General features: G+C 41.5%; 2 protein-coding genes and 1 long non-coding RNA gene across 3 annotated transcripts in view; all 3 read left to right on the forward strand.

Moving 5' to 3' along the window:
• Nucleotides 1–17,203, forward strand: part of LOC117596053 (Fc receptor-like protein 5) — a 32,063-nt gene extending 14,860 nt beyond the window's left edge. Inside the window, 7 exon segments of the mRNA XM_053229304.1 lie at nucleotides 4,729–4,998; nucleotides 5,876–6,145; nucleotides 7,011–7,280; nucleotides 14,408–14,677; nucleotides 15,558–15,827; nucleotides 16,713–16,982; nucleotides 17,079–17,203. Of these exon segments, the coding sequence (XP_053085279.1) occupies nucleotides 4,729–4,998; nucleotides 5,876–6,145; nucleotides 7,011–7,280; nucleotides 14,408–14,677; nucleotides 15,558–15,827; nucleotides 16,713–16,982; nucleotides 17,079–17,203 (1,745 nt within the window).
• Nucleotides 17,204–17,264: 61 nt separating this feature from the next.
• On the forward strand, nucleotides 17,265–18,369 carry LOC128317446 (uncharacterized). The gene is made up of 3 exons (XR_008300950.1): nucleotides 17,265–17,320; nucleotides 17,399–17,607; nucleotides 17,743–18,369. It is a non-coding gene; the product is annotated as an uncharacterized LOC128317446 (long non-coding RNA).
• A 5,240-nt stretch (nucleotides 18,370–23,609) lies between these two features.
• Nucleotides 23,610–27,576, forward strand: part of LOC128317443 (sialoadhesin-like) — a 72,296-nt gene continuing 68,329 nt past the window's right edge. The window contains exons 1-5 of the mRNA XM_053229305.1: nucleotides 23,610–23,655; nucleotides 24,282–24,617; nucleotides 24,716–24,940; nucleotides 25,566–25,913; nucleotides 25,999–26,214. Of these exons, the coding sequence (XP_053085280.1) occupies nucleotides 23,610–23,655; nucleotides 24,282–24,617; nucleotides 24,716–24,940; nucleotides 25,566–25,913; nucleotides 25,999–26,214 (1,171 nt within the window). The remainder of the gene's footprint in view (nucleotides 23,656–24,281; nucleotides 24,618–24,715; nucleotides 24,941–25,565; nucleotides 25,914–25,998; nucleotides 26,215–27,576) is intronic.

Consider the following 27,576-nt stretch of genomic DNA (forward strand, 5'->3'; position numbering starts at 1 on the left):
TATGTTTTCAACCTAGACTTAAACACAGACTGTGTCTGAATCCCAAATACTAATAGGAAGCTCATAGAAAAAAAAACTATCCCCCCTGCCACAGTCTTTACTATTCAAGATACTAATAAAGAGTCTGCACCTTTAAAAACAGCTGAATGTCACGGTTCATGGGTTCACTAGCCTCTTCTGGCCTTGTTGTGCACTACCGCTGATTAGCTCATTAGTTTCAGCTGCCACTCATTTACTGCTCTATTTAAGCCTCAGTGTTTGTCATGTCTGTCAGTTCGTTGTTTTCGTGTCTGTATTCTGTTGCTCTGTTTCCCGGTACCTCTGGTGGATTACTGTCGTCTAGCCTGGATCATGGGACTGTTTATTCCCCGTTGCAGCTGAGTGCTACCAAGGAAACCTGCCACAACTGCACCCACATTTGTCCACCCACTGTACTCTGTCTGTTACGCTTTCTTCAGCTCTTCAGCGAGCTGAACTCGCACTTGAATCCGCCTTGTAATCCCTGACAGAATGAACTGACGGTGGTCGCTACGGGTCGTGCGGTGCAAGCCTTGGTAGCACAGGTGTCCGAGCTCACTACCCAGGTTCCACTACTGAGAACCGAGTCGGCAACATCACCCGCTGCGCCAGCTCCCCAGCGCTTATCCCCCCAGTCGGCGCTCACAACTCAACCTGAGCCACGCCTACCACCTCCCGCCTCATACTCTGGTGAGCCGCGTCTCTGCCTAGCCTTTCTCACCAGGTGCTTGTTGTTTTTCTTGCTCCAACCCCAGACTTTTTCTACCGAGCGGTCTAAGGTGGCTCTGGTGTTGACACTGCTGTCTGGGAAGGCGGCTTTGTGGGGGACAGCGGTGTGGGAGAACCAACATCCGTGTTGTTCCTCGTTCCAAGCGCTCGCCGAGGAAATGAAGAGAGTATTTGATCGTGCTGTGACGGGACTTACGTCAAGGCGAGCTCTCTGTCTCGGATTACTCCATCGAATTCCGTGCAATTGTGCAATTGGAACGAGGAGGGCCAGTGGGATATGTTCCTGCATCCAGAAGGAGATCTTCATGCTGGAACTTCCTACGACCCTGGATTAGCTCATCGCTCTCGCAATTCGGGTGGACGCACGCCTACAGCAGCAGTAACAACGGGGCTACGACGCGCAGTTCCGGCAGCCACGGATCTCCTTGCCCCTTTTTCCACCGATGCGGTCAGCCCAGCGCACGATCCGGAGCCGCCGCTCCGTTAACTCTCATCACGTTGGGGAATCACTTTGAAGAAATACGCTTCGTACTCGCTGATTCCCCGCTTGCTCCAGTTGTCCTTTTTCACCCCTGGCTCACACATTGACTGGTATTCTAATACAGTTTTATCGTGGAGCGAACATTGTCATGCTAATTGTCTTGTGTCTGCCTGTTCGTCTGTGTCTAGTTCTGTTTTCCAGAAGGAGTCGGTGGACCTGTCTAACGTGCCTAAGGAGTACATGGACCTCAAGGAAGTGTTCAGTAAGTCTTGGGCCGCTTCTCTCCCTCCGCACCGTCCCTATGACTGTGCCATAGAATTATTGTCAGGTAAGTCTTCGCCTAAAGGCAAGCTTTACTCGCTTTCTGCCCCAGAGAGGGAGGCCATGGAGAAATATATTTCTGATTCTTTGGCAGCTGGGCTCATCCATCGTTCCTCTTCCCCTGCCGGGTTCTTTTTTGTGGTGAAAAAGGACAGATCTCTGCGGCCATGTATTGATTACCGGGGGCTGAACAGCATCACGGTAAGGAACACTTATCCCTTGCCGCTGATGTCTTCAGCTTTCGAGCGGCTTCAGGGGGCGTCTTTTTTTCACCAAACTGGACCTGCGCAACGCCTATCATCTGGTTCACATAAGGGAGAGGGATGAGTGGAAAACCGCCTTTAATACCCCCAGGGGGCATTTCAAATACCTGGTTATGCCGTTCGGCCTGTCTAACGCTCCGGCGGTTTTCCAGGCACTCGTGAATGACGTGCTGAGAGACATGGTTGACCAGTTCATATATGTCTACCTGGATGACGTATTGATTTTTTCCTCCTCTCTCCAGGAACATGTTCAGCACGTCAGGCGAGTGCTCCTTCGGCTGCTCGAGAATGGGCTTCTTGTCAAGGTGAAGAAAAGCGTTTTTCATGCACAGTCAGTCCTATTGTTGGGGTTCATCATTTCATCCGAGGGGGTGCGCATGGATCCCGACAAGATCAAGGCTGTGGTGGATTGGCCGACCCCTGACTCCCGCAAGGCCCTGCAGAGGTTTCTGGGGTTCGCCAATTTTTACCGGCGTTTTATTCGCAACTTCAGCCAACTAGCTGCCCCTCTGACCACCTTGACCTCCACCAAGACTGCGTTCAGGTGGTCTAGTGCAGCACATGCTGCATTTTCTAACCTCAAGAGCTGCTTTGTTTCGACCCCTATTCTCATTGCCCCCGACCCTTCGCGTCAGTTTGTGGTGGAGGTCGACGCTTCGGAGGTGGGGGTTGGCGCGGTTCTTTCCCAGCGCTCCTCCGCGGACGGCAAGATGCATCCGTGCACCTTTTTTCTCATCGTTTGTCCCTCGCCGAACAGAATTATGACACTGGTAATAGCGAGTTGTTGGCGATTAAGTTAGCCTTGGAGGAGTGGCGTCATTGGTTGGAAGGCTCGGGGGTGCCTTTTATCGTCTGGACGGATCATAAGAACCTTGAATACATCAGGTCGGCCAAACGTCTCGACTCCAGGCAGGCTCGGTGGGCTCTTCTTTTCGGTCACTTCGTCTTTTCCATGTCGTACTGTCCGGGCTCTAAAAACATCAAGCCCGATGCTTTGTCCCGCGTTTTTGATCGTTCCGACTACTCCCGAGCTTATTTTACCTGAGAGACTTGTGGTCTCCACTATCACTTGGGAGATTGAGTCTAAGGTCCGCACGGCCTTACAAAGGGTAATGCCGCCGTCTGGGTGCCCACCGGCTCGGTTATTTGTGCCGGAGGGTTTAAGGTCCGACGTCATCCACTGGAGCCACTGTTCTAAGGTCGCTTGTCATCCGGAGATTAATCGTACCGCCTTTTTGGTCAAACAACGGTTCTGGTGGCCATTGATGGCTCGTGACATTCGGGATTTTGTTTTGGCCTGTTCGGTCTGTGCCAGTTGTAAGGCTTCCAATCGTCCCCCGGAGGGTCTCCTTCAATCACTGTCTGTCCCTTCGAGACCCTGGTCCCACATAGCACTAGATTTCGTTTCCGCCCTACCTCCGTCCCAGGGTAACACAGTGGTTTTGACCGTGGTGGACCGGTTCTCAAAGGTGGCCCATTTTATTCCCCTGCTCAAATTACCTTCTGCCAGGGAGACGGCAGTTACTGTCATTGACCGTGTCTTTCACATTCATGGCCTCCCGACGGATGTGGTTTCTGACAGGAGTCCCCAGTCTGTTTCCAAATTTTGGAGAGAATTTTGTCGGCTACTGGGGAGAGAGTTAGCCTTTCTTCTGGTTTCCATCCTCTGAGCATTGGGCAGACCGAGCGAGACAATCAGGATCCTGTGCGGGTGTTACGATGTTTGGTTTCTCAGAACCCATCCTCTGGGAGCCAACAGCTCTCTTGGGTGGAGTACGCACACAATTCATTGCCAGTGTCATCCACGGGCCTCTCTCCATTTGAGTGTGGCTTAGGGTACCGGCCACCTATTTTTCCTAGTCTGGAATCCGAAGTCGCGGTCCCCACTGCCCACGCTTTCGTCCAGAAGTGCCGCCGCACCTGGAGAACTGCTTGTCAGACGCTTCTCCAGGTGGGTGCGCGCACTAAGGCTTAGGCTGATCGCCACCGGTCGAAGCCTCCCGTCTACGTTGTCGGTCAAAAAGTGTGGTTTTCTAGTAAAGATATTCCGCTTCGCTCCATATCTAGTAAGTTGGCTCCTAAATTCATTGGCCCATTCATTGTCACTAAAGTTCTTAGCACAGTGGCAGCAAACTTCCTCCAGCGTACAGGACAATCCATCCCGTTTTTCACGTATCCAAATTGAAACCCGTTTTTCACTCTCCTATTAATCCGCCCCCCTGTAACATTAGTCCACCGAGGCGAGCGTGGGGATGAACCCAAGTGCAGCTTTATTTAACAAAGTGAAAACCCAAAATACAAATAAAGACTTGACTTAACTTGGACAGACTTGACTTGGCTTGGACAGACTAAACACAAACAGACTGCAGGTTACAACATCAATACACGACCAGAGACAATTGCTACATGAGGGCTATATATACCAAACAATCAAGGACACATGACTTAACCAACCAATCAGAACAAGACACATAGACAAGGGTAACACATGACAAGATCACAGGAGGGTAAAACTCCACTAAAGCCCCCAACTCCACTAAAGCTCCTGGTAGCGCCGAGACGTAGTGCTCCTAGGAGGAGGGGTACTGTCACGGTTGAGGAGGTTCACCGGCCTCTTCTGGGAGGGATGGGCGACAGCATCCAAACATCCCAGTTTACCTAAATTCTTTATGGCTACGAACCTGTGCCTTTATCTGAGAGAAAAGCTATTAAACAAAAACTTAAACACAGAATGTGTCTGAGTCCCAAATACTAATAGGAAGGCCATAACTGTTCCATAACCGGGGGTTTTGTAGGGAAAAAAAAAACTATCCCCAATGCCACAGTCTTTACTATTCAAGATACTAATAAAGAGTCTGCACCTTTAAAAACAGCTGAACACACACCAGCTGATTCAGTTGTTTTATTTCCATTCAGATTCCCCTAAAGACACCAGTGCAGTGGTTCTTTCCTCTGGACACACAGTGGAGGGGGGTTCAGTGACTCTGAGCTGTAGCAGTGATGCAAACCCTCCTGTACTCACTTATTCCTGGTTTAAGCAGAGAGCAGCTGCAGACACACTGCTGACAACAGGCCAGAATTACAGCATCAGCAACATCAGCTCCCAGCACAGCGGACTGTACTACTGCACTGCTCGCAACCAGCTGGGACAGCACAACTCTACACCAAAACGCCTGGACGTGTTATGTAAGTGAAGTGTAAAACTTTTATGTAGCTGTGTAAAGCAGATGTTTTAAAGCAAAATTGTTCTAGTACTGACATTTCTGTACAAGAAGCTATGCAATTCCTGAAGCACAGTTTGTGTGGAAAAAAGAAATAGCATGTTTTAAATAAAACAATGAGATAATAACTCAAAATATTGACATAACATCTTGAAATAACAAGATCTTAATTCAAAATAATGTTGTATTACATGAAAAAACAACAGCAAAACAGTTCAACCATTTTAACAGCTTGTTATTCAGGACTTTTATAAAATCAGATGCTATCAGGGACAGCAGCACACCATCAGGCAGCAGGATTAACATGTATAATGAAAGAGAGAGAGAGAGAGAGAGAGAGAACAGATTATTTGGTATGCTCCTCCACTACAGGGTGTACATTGTGAGTGCAAGCAGGGACTCCAGCAGTCCTAGTTATGACAGTATAACTAAATGGGACAGTCAGAAGATAACAGTTATGATGGCACACTGGGACATAAAGCGTCTCACCACTCCACTGTCAACAAACCTGAGGGACTGTGTAAGACAGGGGTGGGCGACAGCATCCAAACATCCCAGTTTACCTAAATTCTCTATGGCTACGAACCTGTGCCTTTATCTGAGAGAAAAGCTATTAAACAAAAACAAATATGTTTTCAATCTAGACATAAACACAGACTGTGTCTGAGTCCCAAATACTAATAGGAAGGCCATAACTGTTCCATAACCAGGGGGTTTTGTAGGGGAAAAAAAAACTATCCCCCAGCCACAGTCTTTACTATTCAAGATACTAATAAAGAGTCTGCACCTTTAAAAACAGCTGAACACACACCAGCTGATTCAGTTGTTTTATTTCCATTCAGATTCCCCTAAAGACACCAGTGCAGTGGTTCTTTCCTCTGGAGACACAGTGGAGGGGGGTTCAGTGACTCTGAGCTGTAGCAGTGATGCAAACCCTCCTGTACTCACTTATTCCTGGTTTAAGCAGAGAGCAGCGGCAGACACACTGCTGACAACAGGCCAGAATTACAGCATCAGCAACATCAGCTCCCAGCACAGCGGACTGTACTACTGCACTGCTCGCAACCAGCTGGGACAGCACAACTCTACACCAACACACATGGATGTGTTATGTAAGTGCAGTGTAAAACTTTTATGTAGTTGTATAAAGCAGACGTTTTAAAGCAAAATTGTTCTAGTACTGACATTTCTGTACAAGAAGCTATGCAATTCCTGAAGCACAGTTTGTGTGGAAACAAGAAATAGCATGTTTTAAATAAAACAATGAGATAATAACTCAAAATATTGATATAACATCTTGAAATAACAAGATCTTATTTCAAAATAATGTTGTATTACATGAAAAAACAACAGCAAAACAGTTCAACTATTTTAACAGCTTGTTATTCAGGACTTTTATAAAATCAGATGCTATCAGGGACAGCAGCACACCATCAGGCAGCAGGATTAACATGTATAATGAAAGAGAGAGAGAGAACAGATTATTTGGTATGCTCCTCCACTACAGGGTGTACATTGTGAGTGCAAGCAGGGACTCCAGCAGTACTAGTTATGACAGTATAACTAAATGGGACAGTCAGAAGATAACAGTAATGATGGCACACTGGGACATAAAGCGTCTCACCACTCCACTGTCAACAAACCTGAGGGACTGTGTAAAACAGGGGTGGGCGACAGCATCCAAACATCCCAGTTTACCAAAATTCTCTATGGCTACGAACCTGTGCCTTAATCTGAGAGAATAGCTATTAAACAAAAACAAATATGTTTTCAATCTAGACTTAAACACAGACTGTGTCTGAGTCCCAAATACTAATAGGAAGGCCATAACTGTTCCATAACCGGGGGGTTTTGTAGGGAAAAAAAAACTATCCCCCCAGCCACAGTCTTTACTATTCAAGATACTAATAAAGAGTCTGCACCTTTAAAAACAGCTGAACACACACCAGCTGATTCAGTTGTTTTATTTCCATTCAGATTCCCCTAAAGACACCAGTGCAGAGGTTCTTTCTTCTGGAGACACAGTGGAAGGGGGTTCAGTGACTCTGAGCTGTAGCAGTGATGCAAACCCTCCTGTTCTCACTTATTCCTGGTTTAAGCAGAGAGCAGCGGCAGACACACTGCTGACAACAGGCCAGAATTACACCATCAGCAACATCAGCTCCCAGCACAGCGGACTGTACTACTGCACTGCTCACAACCAGCTGGGACAGCACAACTCTACACCAACACACCTGGATGTGTTATGTAAGTGCAGTGTAAAACTTTTATGTAGCTGTATAAAGTAGATGAACAAAAATAATAAAAATAAAGCCTCATATTGTTTATGATTTGTTTCTGAAGGCTCAGAGGAGAACACAGGTTTAAAGGTCATCATGGTGGGACTGGTCGTCTTCCTGGCAGTAACACTCCTCTCAGGAGCTCTGTGGATGTGGTATGTTAAATGTCAACATACTCAATATATATTCGAAACACGATTAAAATTAAATACTTATTTACAGTTAGCATGAACATGTGCTTGCTCTTTCTCAGGAAGAGGAAGAGGAGCTCAGCTAATGGCCACAGCAGCACTGGTGACGGCGAACAGGTGAGTGAAGGTGAAAAGAGGGACTATTTGATCATGTGACATGTTCAAATATGAACTTTATCCTTTTCAGCCTCCGTCTGCTGCTGTGTATGAAAATGTCCCAGCCTCAAACCTCAGAGGGAGAGTCGCCTCAGATGATCAGGATAACGTTCACTATGCCAGTGTTGTTTTTAACTCGCACACACAGGAAGCGTCTCTGTCACCCAGACTTCCTCCAGACACCACAGAGGAAGAGGATGTTCAGTACGCTGCTGTGAACTTTAGCAGGAACACTGCTGCCACCCAGTGAGCAAATCATTATCATTACACATTACATCACATTAATTACATTAATTGTGCTGCTCAGTCTACTTCATTAAGTTCATTAAGTGACTGATTAGAAATATAAGACATTACACTATTCTAGTCTTTAAATCACCTCTTTTTGTTCCACAGGCTTGTGGCAGACGAAGCGGCTGAAGATTCATCTCAGATCTACAGCAAGATCCAGAAAATCACCAGAAAGAGAACGAGCTGAGAGAGATCTTTCTGTTGTTCTGTTCTGTATCCAAACCGAGCACAAGAACAGGGGCGGCTTTGGCATTTTATCAGAGTAGCAGTATTGATGCTTCAGTAGTGTATTGTCGTGCTTATATAGTACTGTATGCTGTTTTACTTTAGAAGTTATGCAGGTCAGGATTTTAAAGAGGAATTTAGATTATGATTAATTTTTTTCCCATCTGTTTTTTTTTTTTTTGCTCCATTATAATCTTTATTAACATGTTTTTGATTTACTGATTTATTTTTTACACTTATTTAAATGATTCTATTCGATCTATAGTGCTATTTTTATTTTTAGTGATCTATATATGCTTTCTTTATTCATTCTGTTGTTTTCCAGGAATAATTATAAAACTTTTTTTAATGAAATTACCTAGTTACTTCATTTATCATTCAATCTCTGTCAGTTTGCTGGTCATATACATGACTAATGCTATGTAGTTTGCAAATGAATTAATCAGAAGTAAAACATCTTGTTAATAATCTATATTTCCTATTAGCTAGGATTTGATTGCTGTCTAGCCAATTCTGCTTATGATTAAACTTTACGTTTGTGTTCAGTCAGTTCCCGCCTCCTCCTTGCCCATGTTCGAAGCATGTAACACACTTCACAGATGGGCAAGGAGGTGCAGAACATTGCCGAGAGCGTCACACTTCCTCCACCGGCTTGCCTTCTTCCCCTTGTACATCCTCGTGCCATCTCTTCCCCAGGCGATGCACACGCACCCGCCATCCACGTGATTTAAAAGAAAATGTGATTCATCACGTTAACTTTTTGGTTAACTTTTAACTTTTTCAGGAATTTATGCTACAGTAGCTCTTCTGTGGGATCGAACCAGACCGGCCAGCCTTCGCTCCCCACATACATCAGAGAGCCTTGGGCGGCACTGACCCTGTCACTGGTTCACCGGTTGTCCTTCCTTGGACCACTTTTGGTAGGTATTAACCACTGCATACCGGGAACACCCCACAAGACCTGCAGTTTTGAAGATGATCTGACCCAGTCGTCTAGCAATCCCAATTTGGCCCTTGACAAAGTCGCTCAGATCCTTACGTTTTTTTCCTGCTTCCGAAACATCACCTTCGAAAACTGTTCACTTGATGCCTAATACATCTCACCCCTTGACAGGTGCCATTGTAAACCCGACCCAAGTACTGACACCTTATTGGTGGAAAAGTGTGAACGTTATACACGATTACAATCGAATCGAAAAATGCCAAAGGAACATTTTTGTGTATATCTTTGTGTGTGTGTGTGTGTGTGTGTGTGTGTGTTTGTGTGTGTGTGGCCATGAACTGAGGCTATTCATTTTTTAAAAATCTGTTTAACCTATTCTGTCAGTTACCACCGCTAACCCAAATAAATAAATAACTAACTAAATAAATAAATAAAGAAATAAATAAACTCTCTAAAATTGCATGTTGTTACAAGTTATTAATGTTACATTATCATTACTATTACTATTATTATGTTACTGCTAGTCATTTAATGTATTTCTGGGTTTAAAAACAAATCTTTATGTACAAACAGGAAGGCTGTAAACTTCAAGAGGTTGTCAGAGCACCTGTGGAGCAAAAGATCATAAAAACACTAGTGTCGTCGGAGAGTTTGAAGTACCGGAAATGTCATTTATTATAAAATAGACTTGACTGATATCAACAAACTCATCTTGCAAAGGGGTAGAGTGTGTGGTGAGAAGTGTTAAGTGTGAAAGTGCTTCAATGTTTACTTATAATTTTATTTATATTATGACATTCATCTGACATTCTAAGCAACTAACAACTTGAGTTCGGATTGGAAAGCGTGAGAAGCAATAGTATGGCAATAATCCAGCACAGGTGGAACAGTTTTTTTGAACAAAGTGTAAACAGATGAAGTAAAACAAGCCTTATTTCTGTAATCATTCACATTTTCTGCTATACAGTCACATAGCTGCTCAATTTCTAAGAGATAAATAAAAGAAAAACACCAGGAGGTCTGAATGTCTGCCTGGTAGGCAAGCAGGTGATATCCTCCCAGCTGGGCAATAATGTAAAACAGGAGTCTTCTAAAATGACGGTCACCACTGGGAGGTGCTAGAAGCAGCCTAGCAATAAGTGATTATAGAGACATCACATGGGTTTGTTTTGGTTTCTTTATTAATGTACCAGCAGCTTTATTAAGACAAATATCTTGAAGAATTTCAATATCAGACAGTCTCAACAAACTCAAACCTGACTGGTCAGCGCTCACAGTCTTTTGAAGGAACAGAAATAGAGACAGTCATAACAGATGAAACAAAGTAGAGGCAAAAAAATACAGTACATATTTAGCTAGGCCTAGTAAAAGAGTTTTTTTTTGTAGCTGAAAAGAAAGAAAAATAGAATAAGAATGCTGTGTTAATCAGACTTGAATACCTTCACGTGTAAAAACAAAGAGGAAGCCAAAATAGGGAGGTGTGACAACACAATGCTGTATCAAGTGCACTACTCATCTTCCGTGTCTTTACTGCTAGTGTCATGAAGAAGCTCATAACTGCTTACAAGTGCAGTACGAGTGAAGGAGGAACAGGCTTTATAAGGCGTTTAATATTCATTAAAAGAGAAAGATAGATTTATTTTGTATTTATAAGGACATTTTTGGTCTAAATTCTACACGTTGTGGATCTTCAAGCGTCGGCTGTCTGAAGGCTGATGTCACCATGTTTTACAGAATGTCGAGAAATATTACAGTAGCAGCAATCCTCATGTTACTGACAGGTAACCTTTTCAGATATTTCAGCTCTTTCTGCTGTTTTAATGTGCTGTTGTGTCACTACTGCAACACAAAAGCCCTAAACATGTCTCTGTGTTTGGAAGTATTTTTATAAATTTGACAGGATTTGGGTGCAGGCAAGAACATTTGTAGGATGTTGTGAAAGTAAAAGACAAAAGTTATAGATAAACCTATGAATAATTGCAAATTCTACTGACGTGTGTGTATATGTATGTATGTCTGTGTGTGTGTGTGTGTACATATATATATATATATATATATATATATATATATATATATATATATATATATATATATATATATGAAATCATTATATTATTTTTTCATTATCAAATAATTTTATTACAGTATATTATTAATGTATTATATAATATACGATACATTAATGTCCTGCACCTTTCTTTTTCAGTGTGAGGTTATGTGTCCTGTTAATTCTATAACCCCGGATGAGGTTTATGAATGGTTTCAACCTGAGTTCTATTTTTATCATCATTTTCACACCTCCTTCACTCATTCGCTATGTGTGACTGCAGCAGTGGTTAAAACTGTGGTTGCACTCTTGCTGGTCAATGCATGAGCCATTGCTTTATGTGTTTAACTCACTTTAATTTGTGTTTCTGCTGTGTGTGTGTCTGTGTGTGTGTGTGTGTGTGTTCCAGGAGTTCAGGCTCAGCACAGTGTAACTCTCTCCTCTCAGAGTCTCTGTGCTGTTACTGGATCTACAGTAAAAATCTCCTGTACATTTACAACACGTGATCACTCCATTGTCACACAGAGAGAGTGGTATCGAGTCCAGAGCTCTGAAGGAGAACCACAAGCCCTGAGCAAAGATCCACAATACTCAGGACGAGTGTCTGTAAGAACCTGGTGGTCTGACTGTGAGCTGACACTGAGAAATGTGAGAGTGAGTGATTCTGGAGTTTATAACTTTAGATTTAAAACACAGAGAAGTGTCTGGATATCAGCCTTATCTGGAGTTCGACTGACTGTTACAGGTAATACACACACACACACACACACACACTTTATTGTATAATATGTAGTATGTATTTCAGGTATGTAGTATTTACAGAGTTTTGCTACATAATTGTGTGTAGACTTGCAGTTGAAGGTGAACCCTAACACTGTAGGACAGAGAAAAGTGAAAGTGACCTGTAGCTCCACCTGCAGCATCAGCACATACAGTTTCTATTGGTACAGGAATGACAATTACTTCAGATATAGCACTGATGCCTCCATTGTGCTCGACTCAACCAGTCCACATGATGAAGTCAGCTACTTCTGTCAGGTGTATGAGAGTGAACACCGCTCTCCTCCAGTGTGTAAGTGTCAGAGTAAATCTGTCCCTCAGCATCAAACTGAAAACAGTAACTCATATGGCTGTCATTAAAACATCATGATTTGCTTATATCGTTGTTTCTGAAATGGTGACTTAATTTGAAAAATTTAAAAAAAAAGTTTCTAGATCAGTGATGGTGTGAGATATTTAATATTTTAATTAATGATTTAGCAAATAATTTAATAATAGATCAGTTAATAAATTGGCGGTGCTGTTCAACATAAGTCTAAACACGTCACGTCACTTCACAGTTCTACCTCACAATATAAATTTTCTGTGACACAGAGAATAAACACGTCTGATCTGCGAAATGTTTATAAAAACAGAAAATATGGTGTTTTGACTCATAAATCTATTAAAAGCTCCACAGGTACAATAGGTCCTGTTGCTATTTTTATTTTATGTTATACATTGGAGGGAGAAATGCAAATCTAGATTTAGATCAGATGTTAGAATTGTACTGATCCAGATTTGCTTTCCTTTAATCAAATATTTTACTGGTTTACAGAACAACTCGCATTTCACATTCATTTCAGCCTCAGATGTGTAAATGAAGCTCTCACAATTCGAGTTCTTTCTTCCTATGTGTACCTCTCTGTGTGTTTCAGGTGTACTGGGTAAAGAGTGTTGGGGTGTGACTTACACTCCTGAACATGTGTGTGCTCTGAAAGACACATTGATTGATTTGTCCTGCTCTTATAAACACCCTGCAGGCCACACAGTGATAAAATCAGTGTGGTTCATTAAAGAGCAGGCTGATGCTGAGCCTGTCGATGTGAGAGAGGATGAGGAGTATCAGGGCCGAGTGCAGTACACACACAGCTCCCAGAATAACTGTAGTCTGAGAATCACTAACCTGAGAGAGAGAGACACTCAAACCTACAGATTCAGATTCAACACTGATGATCCTAAAGGGAAATACACCGGCAAACCTGGAGTCTCTCTGTCTGTTACAGGTAATGCCACATAATTATACATTTATTTAACTGCATTTACAGAGATGAAATAAATGAAAATAATAAACCAGTTTATTATTTGCAGAACTGAAGGTTACAGTATCAGACTTGAGTAATGGGTATAAAAAGCTGAGCTGTTTCACCACCTGCACTCTGTCTAACAACCCCACTTACATCTGGTACAAGAACGGACAGCGTGTCACTGACCAGGACAGAAATGAAATGTATGTCAGTAGTGAGGATGCAGGCAGCTACTCCTGTGCTGTAAGAGGACATGAGGAGCTTCGTTCTCCTGCTGTCTGTAAGAACTCACTTTACACTTCACTCATTCTGTCTTCATCTCACTGCCAGCTTCTGTTAGATTACAGTAAACTCACATGCAGTGATACATGAATAAGTGACGCTTTAGGCTTTTTTAAGTTTGGATTTCTGTTCTAACTCATATTGTGTGTTTTAGGTGTTTTTGATGAGAAGAGCTGCTGGAGTGTGACTTACTCCACCCAGACTATCTGCTCTCTGATTGGCTCATCAGTGGACATACTGAGTTACTATACCTTTCCTAACAATCAGAAAATGACAAAAGTGTTCTGGTTCATTAAAGAGCAGGCTGATGCTGAGCCTGTGGATGTGAGAGAGGATGAGGAGTATCAGGGCCGAGTGCAGTACACACACAGCTCCCAAAATAACTGTAGTCTGAGAATCACTAACCTGACAGAGAGAGACGCTCAAACCTACAGATTCAGATTCTACACTGATGGGGGTAATTACACTGGTGAACATGGAGTCTCTCTGTCTGTCACAGGTAATGCCACCTAATTATACATTTACTTAATTATATTTAGATGAAAATAATACATTTGTTAATTATTTGCAGATCTGAGGATTACAGTCTCAGACTTGAGTGACCAGTACATAAAGCTGAGCTGCATCACCACCTGCCCTCTGTCTAACAACCCCACTTACATCTGGTACAAGAACGGACAGCGTGTGTCTGACTGTAAATCTGCCTCCTGCTCTGTAGCTGCAGTCAGTGGTGAGGTCAGTTACAGCTGTGCTGTTGAAGGCCATGACAGTCTCCTCTCTCCTCCAGTGTGTGAGTGTAGATTTCACTCTCCTCAATCATAGTACATCTATATCTATATCAAATGCTGATCCTGAACACACACCAGCTGATTCAGTTGTTTTTTTTCCATTCAGATTCCCCTAAAGACACCAGAGCTGTGGTTCTTTCTTCTGGAGACACAGTGGAGGGGGATTCAGTGACTCTGAGCTGTAGCAGTGATGCAAACCCTCCTGTTCTCACCTACTCCTGGTTTAAGCAGAGAGCAGCTGCAGACACACTGCTGACAACAGGCCAGAATTACACCAACAGCAGCATCAGCTCCCAGCACAGCGGACTGTACTACTGCACTGCTCGCAACCAGCTGGGACAGCACAACTCTACACCAACACGCCTGGATGTGTTATGTAAGTGCAGTGTAAAACTTTTATGTAGCTGTATAAAGCGGATGTTTTAAAGCAAAATTGTTCTAGTAGTGACATTTCTGTACAAGAACCTATGCAATTCCTGAACCACAGTTTGTGTAGAAAAAAGAAATAGTATGTTTTGAATAAAAAAAAGAGATAATAACTCAAAATATTGACATAACATCTTGAAATAACAAGATCTTAATTCAAAGTAATGATGTATTACGTGATAAAACAATAACAAAACAGTTCAACTATTTTAACAGTTTGTAATTCAGGACTCTTATAAAATCAGATGCTATCAGGGACAGCAGCACACCATCAGGCAGCAGGATTAACATGTATAATGAGAGAGAGAGAGAGAGAGAGAGAGAGAGAACAGATTATTTGGTATGCTCCTCCACTACAGGGTGTACACTGTGAGTGCAAGCAGGGACTCCAGCAGTACTAGTTATGACAGTATAACTAAATGGGACAGTCAGAAGATAACAGTTATGATGGCACACTGGGACATAAAGCGTCTCACCACTCCAATGTCAACAAACCTGAGTGACTGTGTAAGACAGGGGTGGGCGACAGCATCCAAACATCCCAGTTTAACTAAATTCTCTATGGCTACGAACCTGTGCCTTAATCTGAGAGAAAAGCTATTAAACAAAAACAAATATGTTTTCAACCTAGACTTAAACACAGATTGTGTCTGAGTCCCAAATACTAATAGGAAGGCCATAACTGTTCCATAACCGGGGGGTTTTGTAGGGAAAAAAAAAACTATCCCCAGTGCCACAGTCTTTACTATTCAAGATACTAATAAAGAGTCTGCACCTTTAAAAACAGCTGAACACACACCAGCTGATTCAGTTGTTTTTTTTCCATTCAGATTCCCCTAAAGACACCATTGCAGTGGTTCTTTCCTCTGGAGACACAGTGGAGGGGGATTCAGTGACTCTGAGCTGTAGCAGTGATGCAAACCCTCCTGTTCTCACCTACTCCTGGTTTAAGCAGAGAGCAGATGCAGACACACTGCTGACAACAGGCCAGAATTACAGCATCAGCAGCATCAGCTCCCAGCACAGCGGACTGTACTACTGCACTGCTCGCAACCAGCTGGGACAGCACAACTCTACACCAACACACCTGGATGTGTTATGTAAGTCAAGTGTAAAACTTTTATGTAGCTGTATAAAGCAGACGTTTTAAAGCAAAATTGTTCTAGTAGTGACATTTCTGTACAAGAAGCTATGCAATTCCTGAACCACAGTTTGTGTGGAAAAAAAGAAATAGCATGTTTTAAATAAAACAATGAGATGATAACTCAAAATATTGACATAACATCTTGAAATAACAAGATCTTAATTCAAAGTAATGATGTATTACATGAAAAAACAACAGCAAAACAGTTCAACTATTTTAACAGTTTGTTATTCAGGACTTTTATAAAATCAGATGCTATCAGGGACAGCAGCACACCATCAGGCAGCAGGATTAACATGTATAATGAGAGAGAGAGAGAGAGAGAGAGAGAGATAGAACAGATTATTTGGTATGCTCCTCCACTACAGGGTGAACATACATTGTGAGTGCAAGCAGGGACTCCAGCAGTCCTAGTTATGACAGTATAACTAAATGGGACAGTCAGAAGATAACAGTTATGATGGCACACTGGGACATAAAGCGTCTCACCACTCCATTGTCAACAAACCTGAGTGGCTGTGTAAGACAGGGGTGGGAGACAGCACCCAAACATCCCAGTTTACCTAAATTCTCTATGGCTACGAACCTGTGCCTTTATTTGAGAGAAAAGCTATTAAACAAAAACAAATATGTTTTCAATCTAGACTTAAACACAGACTGTGTCTGAGTCCCAAATACTAATAGGAAGGCCATAACTGTTCCATAACCAGGGGGTTTTGTAGGGAAAAAAAAACTATCCCCCTGCCACAGTCTTTACTATTCAAGATACTAATAAAGAGTCTGCACCTTTAAAAACAGCTGAACACACACCAGCTGATTCAGTTGTTTTATTTCTAATCAGATTCCCCTAAAAACACCAGAGCAGTGGTTCTTTCTTCTGGAGACACAGTGGAAGGAGGTTCAGTGACTCTGAGCTGTAGCAGTGATGCAAACCCTCCTGTTCTCAACTACTCCTGGTTTAAGCAGAGAGCAGCTGCAGACACACTGCTGACAACAGGCCAGAATTACACCATCAGCAACATCAGCTCCCGGCACAGCGGACTGTACTACTGCACTGCTCGCAACCAGCTGGGACAGCACAACTCTACACCTACACACCTGGATGTGTTAGGTAAGTGCCGTGTAAAACTTTTATGTAGCTGTACAAAGCGGATGAACAAAAACGACAAAAGTAAAGCCTCATATTGTTTATGATTTGTTTCTGAAGGCTCAGAGGAGAACACAGTGTTAAAGGTCATCATGGTGGGACTGGTCGTCTTCCTGGCATTAACACTCCTCTCAGGAGCTCTGTGGATGTGGTATGTTAAATGTCAACATACTGAATATATTTGAAACATGATTAAAATTAAATACTCCTTTACAATTAACATGAACATGTGCTTGCTGTTTCTCAGGAAGAGGAAGTGGAGCTCAGCTAATGGCCACAGCAGCACTGGTGACAGCGGACAGGTGAGTGCAGGTGAAAGGAGGGACTGTTTGATCATGTGACATGTTCAAATGTGAACGTTATCCTGTGCTCCTTTTCAGCCTCCGTCTGCTGCTGTGTATGAAAATGTCCCAGCCTCAAACCTCAGAGGGAGAGTCGATGATCAGGATAATGTTCACTATGCCAGTGTTGTTTTTAACTCGCACACACAGGAAGAGTCTCTGTCACCCAGACTTCCTCCAGACACCACAGAGGAAGAGGATGTTCAGTACGCTGCTGTGAACGTTAGCAGGAACACTGCTGCCATCCAGTGAGCAAATCATTATCATTACACCAACACTAATTGTGCTGCTCAGTCTATTTCATTAAGTTCATTAAGTGACTGATTAGAATTGTAAGACATTACACTATTCTAGTCTTTAAATCACCTCTTTTTGTTCCACAGGCTTGTGGCAGATGAAGCGGCAGAAGATTCATCTCAGATCTACAGCAAGATCCAGAAAATCACCAGAAAGAGAACGAGCTGAGAGAGTTGTGATCGTTCTGTTCTGTATCCAAATCGAACAGGAGAAGAGGCGCGGCTTTGGCATTTTATCAGAGTAGCAGTATTGATGCTTCAGTAGTGTATTTTAGTGTTTATATAGTACTGTATGCTGTTTTACCTTAGCAATTGTATATGCAGGTCAGGATTTTTAAGAGGAATTTAGATTAAGGATCATTTTTTTTTACATCTGTTTTTTTTTTTTTTTTGTTCCATTATAATCTTTATTAACGCGTCTTTGCTCTATTCATTTATTTTTTTTTACATTTATTTTAATGCTATTCAATCTATAGTGCTCTTTTTATTTTAAGTGATCTATATATGCTTTCTTTATGCATATAAAGAAAGCATATATAGGCTGTCAGGATGCACGCCTGACACTGAGTTGTCGAATCAGTGAGAGAGAGTAATAAAGTAGCGGCTGGATACGCTTGAGTGAGAGAGAGAGAGATGCATGCGTGTCTTATGTATGCCTTCGATTTTTGTTTTACGTTCTGTTTGCGTTCTGTTTTTGATTAAACTTTACTTTTGTGTTCAGTCAGTTCCCGCCTCCTCCTTGCCCATCTTCGAAGAATGTAACACACTTCACAGATAGGCAAGGAGGAGCAGAACATTGCCCAGAGCATCACACTGCCTCCACCAGCTTGTCTTCTTCCCATTGTACATCCTGGTGCCATCTCTTCCCCAGAAGACGCCCCCGGCTGTCCACATGATGTAAAAGAAAACATAATTCATCAGACCAGGCCACCGTCTTCCATTGCTACTGCTATGCAGGCCCAAATGCAGCAAGCTGTGATGCACTGTGTGTTCTGAGACCTTTCTATCATAGCCAGCATTAACTTTTTCAGCAATTTGTGCTACAGTAGCTCTTCTGTGAGATCGAACCAGACGGGCCAGCCTTCGCTCCCCACGTGCATCAAAGAGCCTTGGCCTCCATTGTCCCTGTTGCCGGTTCACCGGTTGTCCTTCCTTGGACCACTTTTGGTAGGTATTAACCAGTGCATACCGGGAACACCCCACAAGACCTGCCGTTTTGGAGATGCTCTGACCCAGTCGTCTAGCAATCACAATTTAGCGCCTGTCAAAGTCACTCAGATCCTTACACTTGCCCATTTTTCCTGCTTCCAACACATCAACATCAAAAACTGTCTGTTTACTTGCTGCCTAATATATCTCACCCCTTGACAGGTGCCATTGTAACGAGATAATCAATGCTATTCACGTCACCTGTCAGTGGTTTTAATGTTATGGCTGATCGGTGTATATTTAATGCTTCACAACCAAGAGGGAAAACACAGAGCTTAAATAAACGATGTTTATATGCGTACAGGCATCAGAATATTTGCGTATCGCATATTACCCCAAACTTGTCCTCCTTATAATGTGAGCTTTACAATCAATTTTTACATTGTTTTAATAAGTTAAAATGCATTATATTGTTTTAATCCTGAGGTTTTTTAATTCAAAAAGTTAAATAAATACATTAATCAAGAACTAATTAAATCAACTCATTGTTTTACTTGTTTTGAAATAATTAAATTACATAAATGATCATATTGAAAAATACCAGTACACTTCATACTAATCACATTATCTATATTTTCATAAAAGGGCCCTTACTTGAGGCTTTACAACACAGGGAGCTCTAGTGCCATCTGGTGGTTAAAAGGATGAAGTGCAGATAGCAGCCCAGTCTAGTCCTATGACCTTATTAATTTACATTTAATTTAGCTCTAGTCCTTGACATGTTACAGCATAGGCAAGACTCACGTGGGCTTATCTGTAGAAAATACAGCTATGATTTTATTTTCCTTTTAATTAGTAATCTCTATCTACTGTATCTGTAGAACAAGAATTTACACTAAGATCACATTTTATCACTAAATCCTTCAGCATTTACACACAGAGATATCATCACCTCATCACAGTGGTTACAGGAAGACAGCTCCATGATTTGTTCTAAACCCGACACCAATACTGACACCTTATTGGTGGAAAAGTGTGAACATTATACATGATTATAATCAAATAGAAAAAATGCCAAAGGAACTTTATTGTGTATATCTTTGTGTGTGTGTGTGTGTGTGTGTGTGTGTGTGGCCATAAACTGAGGCTGTTCATTTTTTAAAAATCTGTTTAACATATTCTATCAATTAACACCACTAACCCAAACAAACAAACAAACAAACAAATAATCTCAACCAGCTGGGACAGCACAACTCTACACCAACACACCTGGATGTGTTATGTAAGTGCAGTGTAAAACTTTTATGTAGCTGTATAAAGTAGATGAACAAAAATAATAAAAATAAAGCCTCATATTGTTTATGATTTGTTTCTGAAGGCTCAGAGGAGAACACAGGTTTAAAGGTCATCATGGTGGGACTGGTCGTCTTCCTGGCAGTAACACTCCTCTCAGGAGCTCTGTGGATGTGGTATGTTAAATGTCAACATACTCAATATATATTCGAAACACGATTAAAATTAAATACTTATTTACAGTTAGCATGAACATGTGCTTGCTCTTTCTCAGGAAGAGGAAGAGGAGCTCAGCTAATGGCCACAGCAGCACTGGTGACGGCGAACAGGTGAGTGAAGGTGAAAAGAGGGACTATTTGATCATGTGACATGTTCAAATATGAACTTTATCCTTTTCAGCCTCTGTCTGCTGCTGTGTATGAAAATATCCCAGCCTCAAACCTCAGAGGGAGAGTCGCCTCAGATGATCAGGATAACGTTCACTATGCCAGTGTTGTTTTTAACTCGCACACACAGGAAGCGTCTCTGTCACCCACACTTCCTCCAGACACCACAGAGGAAGAGGATGTTCAGTACGCTGCTGTGAACTTTAGCAGGAACACTGCTGCCACCCAGTGAGCAAATCATTATCATTACACATTACATCACATTAATTACATTAATTGTGCTGCTCAGTCTACTTCATTAAGTTAATTAAGTGACTGATTAGAAATATAAGACATTACACTATTCTAGTCTTTAAATCACCTCTTTTTGTTCCACAGGCTCGTGGCAGACGAAGCGGCTGAAGATTCATCTCAGATCTACAGCAAGATCCAGAAAATCACCAGAAAGAGAACGAGCTGAGAGAGATGTGATTGTTCTGTTCTGTATCCAAACCGAGCACAAGAAGAGGGGCGGCTTTGGCATTTTATCAGAGTAGCAGTATTGATGCTTCAGTAGTGTATTGTAGTGCTTATATAGTACTGTATGCTGTTTTACTTTAGAAGTTATGCAGGTCAGGATTTTAAAGAGGAATTTAGATTATGATTAATTTTTTTCCCATCTGTTTTTTTTTTTGCTCCATTATAATCTTTATTAACATGTTTTTGATTTACTGATTTATTTTTTACATTTATTTAAATGATTCTATTCAATCTATAGTGCTATTTTTATTTTTAGTGATCTATATATGCTTTCTTTATGCATTCTGTTGTTTTCCAGGAATAATTATAAAACTTTTTTTAATGAAATTACCTAGTTACTTCATTTATCATTCAATCTCTGTCAGTTTGCTGGTCATATACATGACTAATGCTATGTAGTTTGCAAATGAATTAATCAGAAGTAAAACATCTTGTTAATAATCTATATTTCCTATTAGCTAGGATTTGACTTGCTGCCTAGCCAATTCTGCTTATGATTAAACTTTACGTTTGTGTTCAGTCAGTTCCCGCCTCCTCCTTGCCCATGTTCGAAGCATGTAACACACTGAGCAAGGAGGTGCAGAACATTGCCGAGAGCGTCACACTTCCTCCACCGGCTTGCCTTCTTCCCCTTGTACATCCTCGTGCCATCTCTTCCCCAGGCGGTGCACACGCACCCGCCATCCACGTGATTTAAAAGAAAATGTGATTCATCACGTTAACTTTTTGGTTAACTTTTAACTTTTTCAGGAATTTATACTACAGTAGCTCTTCTGTGGGATCGAACCAGACCGGCCAGCCTTCGCTCCCCACATACATCAAAGAGCCTTGGGCGGCATTGACCCTGTCACTGGTTCACCGGTTGTCCTTCCTTGGACCACTTTTGGTAGGTATTAACCACTGCATACCGGGAACACCCCACAAGACCTGCAGTTTTGAAGATGATCTGACCCAGTCCTCTAGCAATCCCAATTTGGCCCTTGACAAAGTCGCTCAGATCCTTACGTTTTTTCCTGCTTCCGAAACATCACCTTCGAAAACTGTTCACTTGATGCCTAATACATCTCACCCCTTGACAGGTGCCATTGTAAACCCGACCCAAGTACTGACACCTTATTGGTGGAAAAGTGTGAACGTTATACACGATTACAATCGAATCGAAAAATGCCAAAGGAACATTTTTGTGTATATCTTTGTGTGTGTGTGTGTGTGTGTGTGTGTGTTTGTGTGTGTGGCCATGAACTGAGGCTATTCATTTTTTAAAAATCTGTTTAACCTATTCTGTCAGTTACCACCACTAACCCAAATAAATAAATAAATAAAGAAATAAATAAACTCTCTAAAATTGCATGTTGTTACAAGTTATTAATGTTACATTATCATTACTATTACTATCTAGTCATTTAATGTATTTCTGGGTTTAAAAACAAATCTTTATGTACAAACAGGAAGGCTGTAAACTTCAAGAGGTTGTCAGAGCACCTGTGGAGCAAAAGATCATAAAAACACTAGTGTGTAGGAGAGTTTGAAGTACCGGAAATGTCATTTATTATAAAATAGACTTGACTGATATCAACAAACTCATCTTGCAAAGGGGTAGAGTGTGTGGTGAGAAGTGTGAAGTGTGAAAGTGCTTCAATGTTTATTTCTAATTTTATTTATATTATGACATTCATCTGACATTCTAAGCAACTAACAACTTGAGTTCGGATTGGAAAGCGTGAGAAGCAATAGTATGGCAATAATCCAGCACAGGTGGAACAGTTTTTTTGAACAAAGTGTAAACAGATGAAGTAAAACAAGCCTTATTTCTGTAATCATTCACATTTTCTGCTATACAGTCACATAGCTGCTCAATTTCTAAGAGATAAATAAAAGAAAAACACCAGGAGGTCTGAATGTCTGCCGTGGTAGGCAAGTAGGTGATATCCTCCCAGCTGGGCAATAATGTAAAACAGGAGTCTTAAATGGCAGTCACCACTGGGAGGTGCTAGAAGCAGCCTAGCAATAAGTGATTATAGAGACATCACATGGGTTTGTTTTGGTTTCTTTATTAATGTACCAGCAGCTTTATTAAGACAAATATCTTGAAGAATTTCAATATCAGACAGTCTCAACAAACTCAAACCTGACTGGTCAGCGCTCACAGTCTTTTGAAGGAACAGAAATAGAGACAGTCATAACAGATGAAACAAAGTAGAGGCAAAAAAATACAGTACATATTTAGCTAGGCCTAGTAAAAGAATTTTTTTTTGTAGCTGAAAAGAAAGAAAAATAGAATAAGAATGCTGTGTTAATCAGACTTGAATACCTTCACATGTAAAAACAAAGAGGAAGCCAAAATAGGGAGGTGTGACAACACAATGCTGTATCAAGTGCACTACTCATCTTCCGTGTCTTTACTGCTAGTGTCATGAAGAAGCTCATAACTGCTTACAAGTGCAGTACGAGTGAAGGAGGAACAGGCTTTATAAGGCGGTTAATATTCATTAAAAGAGAAAGATAGATTTATTTTGTATTTATAAGGACATTTTTGGTCTAAATTCTACACGTGGTGGATCTTCAAGCGTCGGCTGTCTGAAGGCTGATGTCACCATGTTTTACAGAATGTCGAGAAATATTACAGTAGCAGCAATCCTCATGTTACTGACAGGTAAACTTTTCAGATATTTCAGCTCTTCCTACTGTTTTTATGTGCTGTTGTGTCACTACTGCAACACAAAAGCCCTAAACATGTCTCTGTGTTTGGAAGTATTTTTATAAATTTGACAAGATTTGGGTGCAGGCAAGAACATTTGTAGGATGTTGTGGAGTAAAAGACAAAAGTTATAGATAAACCTATGAATAATTGCAAATTCTACTGACGTGTGTGTATATGTATGTATGCGTGTGTGTGTGTGTGTGTGTACATATATATATATATATGAAATCATTATATTATTTTTTCATTATCAAATAATTTTATTACAGTATATTATTAATGTATTATATAATATACGCTACATTAATGTCCTGCACCTTTCTTTTTCTGTGTGAGTTTATGTGTCCTGTTAATTCTATAACCCCGGATGAGGTTTATGAACGGTTTCAACCTGAGTTCTATTTTTATCATCATTTTCACACCTCCTTCACTCATTCGCTATGTGTGACTGCAGCAGTGGTTAAAACTGTGGTTACACTCTTGCTGGTCAATGCATGAGCCATTGCTTTATGTGTTTAACTCACTTTAATTTGTGTTTCTGCTGTGTGTGTGTGTGTGTGTGTGTGTGTGTGTTCCAGGAGTTCAGGCTCAGCACAGTGTAACTCTCTCCTCTCAGAGTCTCTGTGCTGTTACTGGATCTACAGTAAAAATCCCCTGTACATTTACAAAACCTTATCAGTCCAGTGTCACACAGAGAGAGTGGTATCGAGTCCAGAGCTCTGAAAGAGAACCACAAAACCTGAGCAAAGATCCACAATACTCAGGACGAGTGTCTGTAAGAACCTGGTGGTCTGACTGTGAGCTGACACTGAGAAATGTGAGAGTGAGTGACTCTGGAGTTTATAACTTTAGATTTAAAACACAGATAAGTGTCTGGATATCAGCCTCATCTGGAGTTCGACTGACTGTTACAGGTAATACACACACACACACACACACTTTATTGTATAATATGTACTATGTATTTCAGGTATGTAGTATTTACAGAGTTTTGCTACATAATTGTGTGTAGACTTGCAGTTGAAGGTGAATCCTAACACTGTAGGACAGAGAGAAGTGAAAGTGACCTGTAGCTCCACCTGCAGCATCAGCACACACCGTTACTACTGGTACAGGAATGGCAATTACATCAGATATACCACTGACGCCTCCATTGTGCTCGACTCAACCAGTCCACATGATGAAGGCAGCTACTCCTGTCAGGTGTATGGGAAAGAACACCGCTCTCCTCCAGTGTGTAAGTGTCAGAGTAAATCTGTCCCTCAGCATCAAACTGAAAACAGTAACTCACATTGCTGTCACTAAAACAACATGCTTTGCTTATATCGTTGTTTCTGAAATGGTGACTTAATTTGAAAAATTTTTAAAAAAAGTTTCTAGATCAGTGATGGTGTGAGATATTTAATATTTTAATTAATGATTTAGCAAATAATTTAATAATAGATCAGTTAATAAATTGGTGGTGCTGTTCAACATAAGTCTAAACACGTCACGTCACTTCACAGTTTTACCTCACAAAATAAATTTTCTGTGACACAGAGAATAAACACGTCTGAGATGCGAAATGTTTATAAAAACAGAAAATATGGTGTTTTGACTCATAAATCTATTAAAAGCTCCACAGGTACAATAGGTCCTGTTGCTATTTTTATTTTATGTTATACATTGGAGGGAGAAATGCAAATCTAGATTTAGATCAGATGTTAGAATTGTATTGATCCAGATTTGCTTTCCTTTAATCAAATATTTTACTGGTTTACAGAACAACTCGCATTTCACATTCATTTCAGCCTCAGATGTGTAAATGAAGCTCTCACAATTCGAGTTCTTTCTTCCTATGTGTACCTCTCTGTGTGTTTCAGGTGTACTGGGTAAAGAGTGTTGGGGTGTGACTTACACTCCTGAACATGTGTGTGCTCTGAAAGACACATCGATTGATTTGTCCTGCTCTTATAAACACCCTGCAGGCCACACAGTGATAAAATCAGTGTGGTTCATTAAACAGCAAGCTGGTGTTGAACCTGAGGATGTGAGAGAGGATGAGGAGTATCAGGGCCGAGTGCAGTACACACACAGCTCCCAGAATAACTGTAGTCTGAGAATCACTAAACTGAGAGAGAGAGACGCTCAAACATACAGATTCAGATTCAACACTGATGATCCTAAAGGGAAATACACCGGCAAACCTGGAGTCTCTCTGTCTGTTACAGGTAATGCCACATAATTATACATTTATTTAACTGCATTTACAGAGATGAAATAAATGAAAATAATAAACCAGTTTATTATTTGCAGAACTGAAGGTTACAGTATCAGACTTGAGTAATGGGTATAAAAATCTGAGCTGTTTCACCACTTGCACTCTGTCTAACAACCCCACTTACATCTGGTACAAGAACGGACAGCGTGTCACTGACCGGGACAGAAATGAACTGTCTGTCAGTAGTGAGGATGCAGGCAGCTACTCCTGTGCTGTAAGAGGACATGAGGAGCTTCGCTCTCCTGCTGTCTGTAAGAACTCACTTTACACTTCACTCATTCTGTCATCATCTCACTGGCAGCTTCTGTTAGACTACAGTAAACTCACATGCAGTGATACATGAAAAAGTGACGCTTTAGGCTTTTTTAAGTTTGGATTTCTGTTCTAACTCATTTTGTGTGTTTCAGGTGTTTCTGATGAGAAGAGCTGCTGGAGTGTGACTTACTCCACCCAGACTATCTGCTCTCTGATTGGCTCATCAGTGGACATACTGAGTTACTATACCTTTCCTAACAATCAGAAAATGACAAAAGTGTTCTGGTTCATTAAAGAGCAGGCTGATGCTGAGGCTGTGGATGTGAGAGAGGATGAGGAGTATCAGGGCCGAGTGCAGTACACACACAGCTCCCAGAATAACTGTGGTCTGAGAATCACTAACCTGAGAGAGAGAGACGCTCAAACCTACAGATTCAGATTCTACACTGATGATCCTAAAGGCAAATACACCGGCCAGCCTGGAGTCTCTCTGTCTGTTACAGGTAATGCCACATAATTATACATTTACTTAACTACATTCACATAGATGAAATAAATGAAAATAATAAACTGAATTTATTATTTGCAGATCTGAAGATTATGGTATCGGACTCAGGTAGTGGACAAAAGAAGCTGAGCTGCATCACCACCTGCACTCTGTCTAACAACCCCACTTACATCTGGTACAAGAACGGACAGCGTGAGTCTGACTGTAAATCTGCCTCCTGCTCTGTAGCTGCAGTCAGTGGTGCGGTCAGTTACAGCTGTGCTGTTGAAGGCCATGACAGTCTCCTCTCTCCTCCAGTGTGTGAGTGTGGATTTTACTCTCCTCAATTATAGTACATCTATATCTATATCAAATGCTGATCCTGAACACACACCAGCTGATTCAGGTGTTTTATTTCTAATCAGATTCCCCTAAAAACACCAGTGCAGTGGTTCTTTCCTCTGGAGACACAGTGGAGGGGGATTCAGTGACTCTGAGCTGTAGCAGTGATGCAAACCCTCCTGTTCTCACTTATTCCTGGTTTAAGCAGAGAGCAGATGCAGACACACTGCTGACAACAGGCCAGAATTACAGCATCAGCAACATCAGCTCCCAGCACAGCGGACTGTACTACTGCACTGCTCGCAACCAGCTGGGACAGCACAACTCTACACCAACACACCTGGATGTGTTACGTAAGTGTCACGCTTTAAAATAACTATTTAATCAGGATGTTCCAGTACTTGTGACTTGATCAGTGTTCACCTCCTTCTCTAGATCAACAAACGTGAAATGGTGTTTTCTACAATCTTTAATCAATCTATTCAATGTTGACAATAATAACAGTAATACCAAAAAAGAAGCTTTTCTA

Source organism: Pangasianodon hypophthalmus, chromosome 25 (genome assembly GCF_027358585.1).
Source record: "Pangasianodon hypophthalmus isolate fPanHyp1 chromosome 25, fPanHyp1.pri, whole genome shotgun sequence".
Lineage (NCBI taxonomy): Eukaryota > Metazoa > Chordata > Actinopteri > Siluriformes > Pangasiidae > Pangasianodon > Pangasianodon hypophthalmus.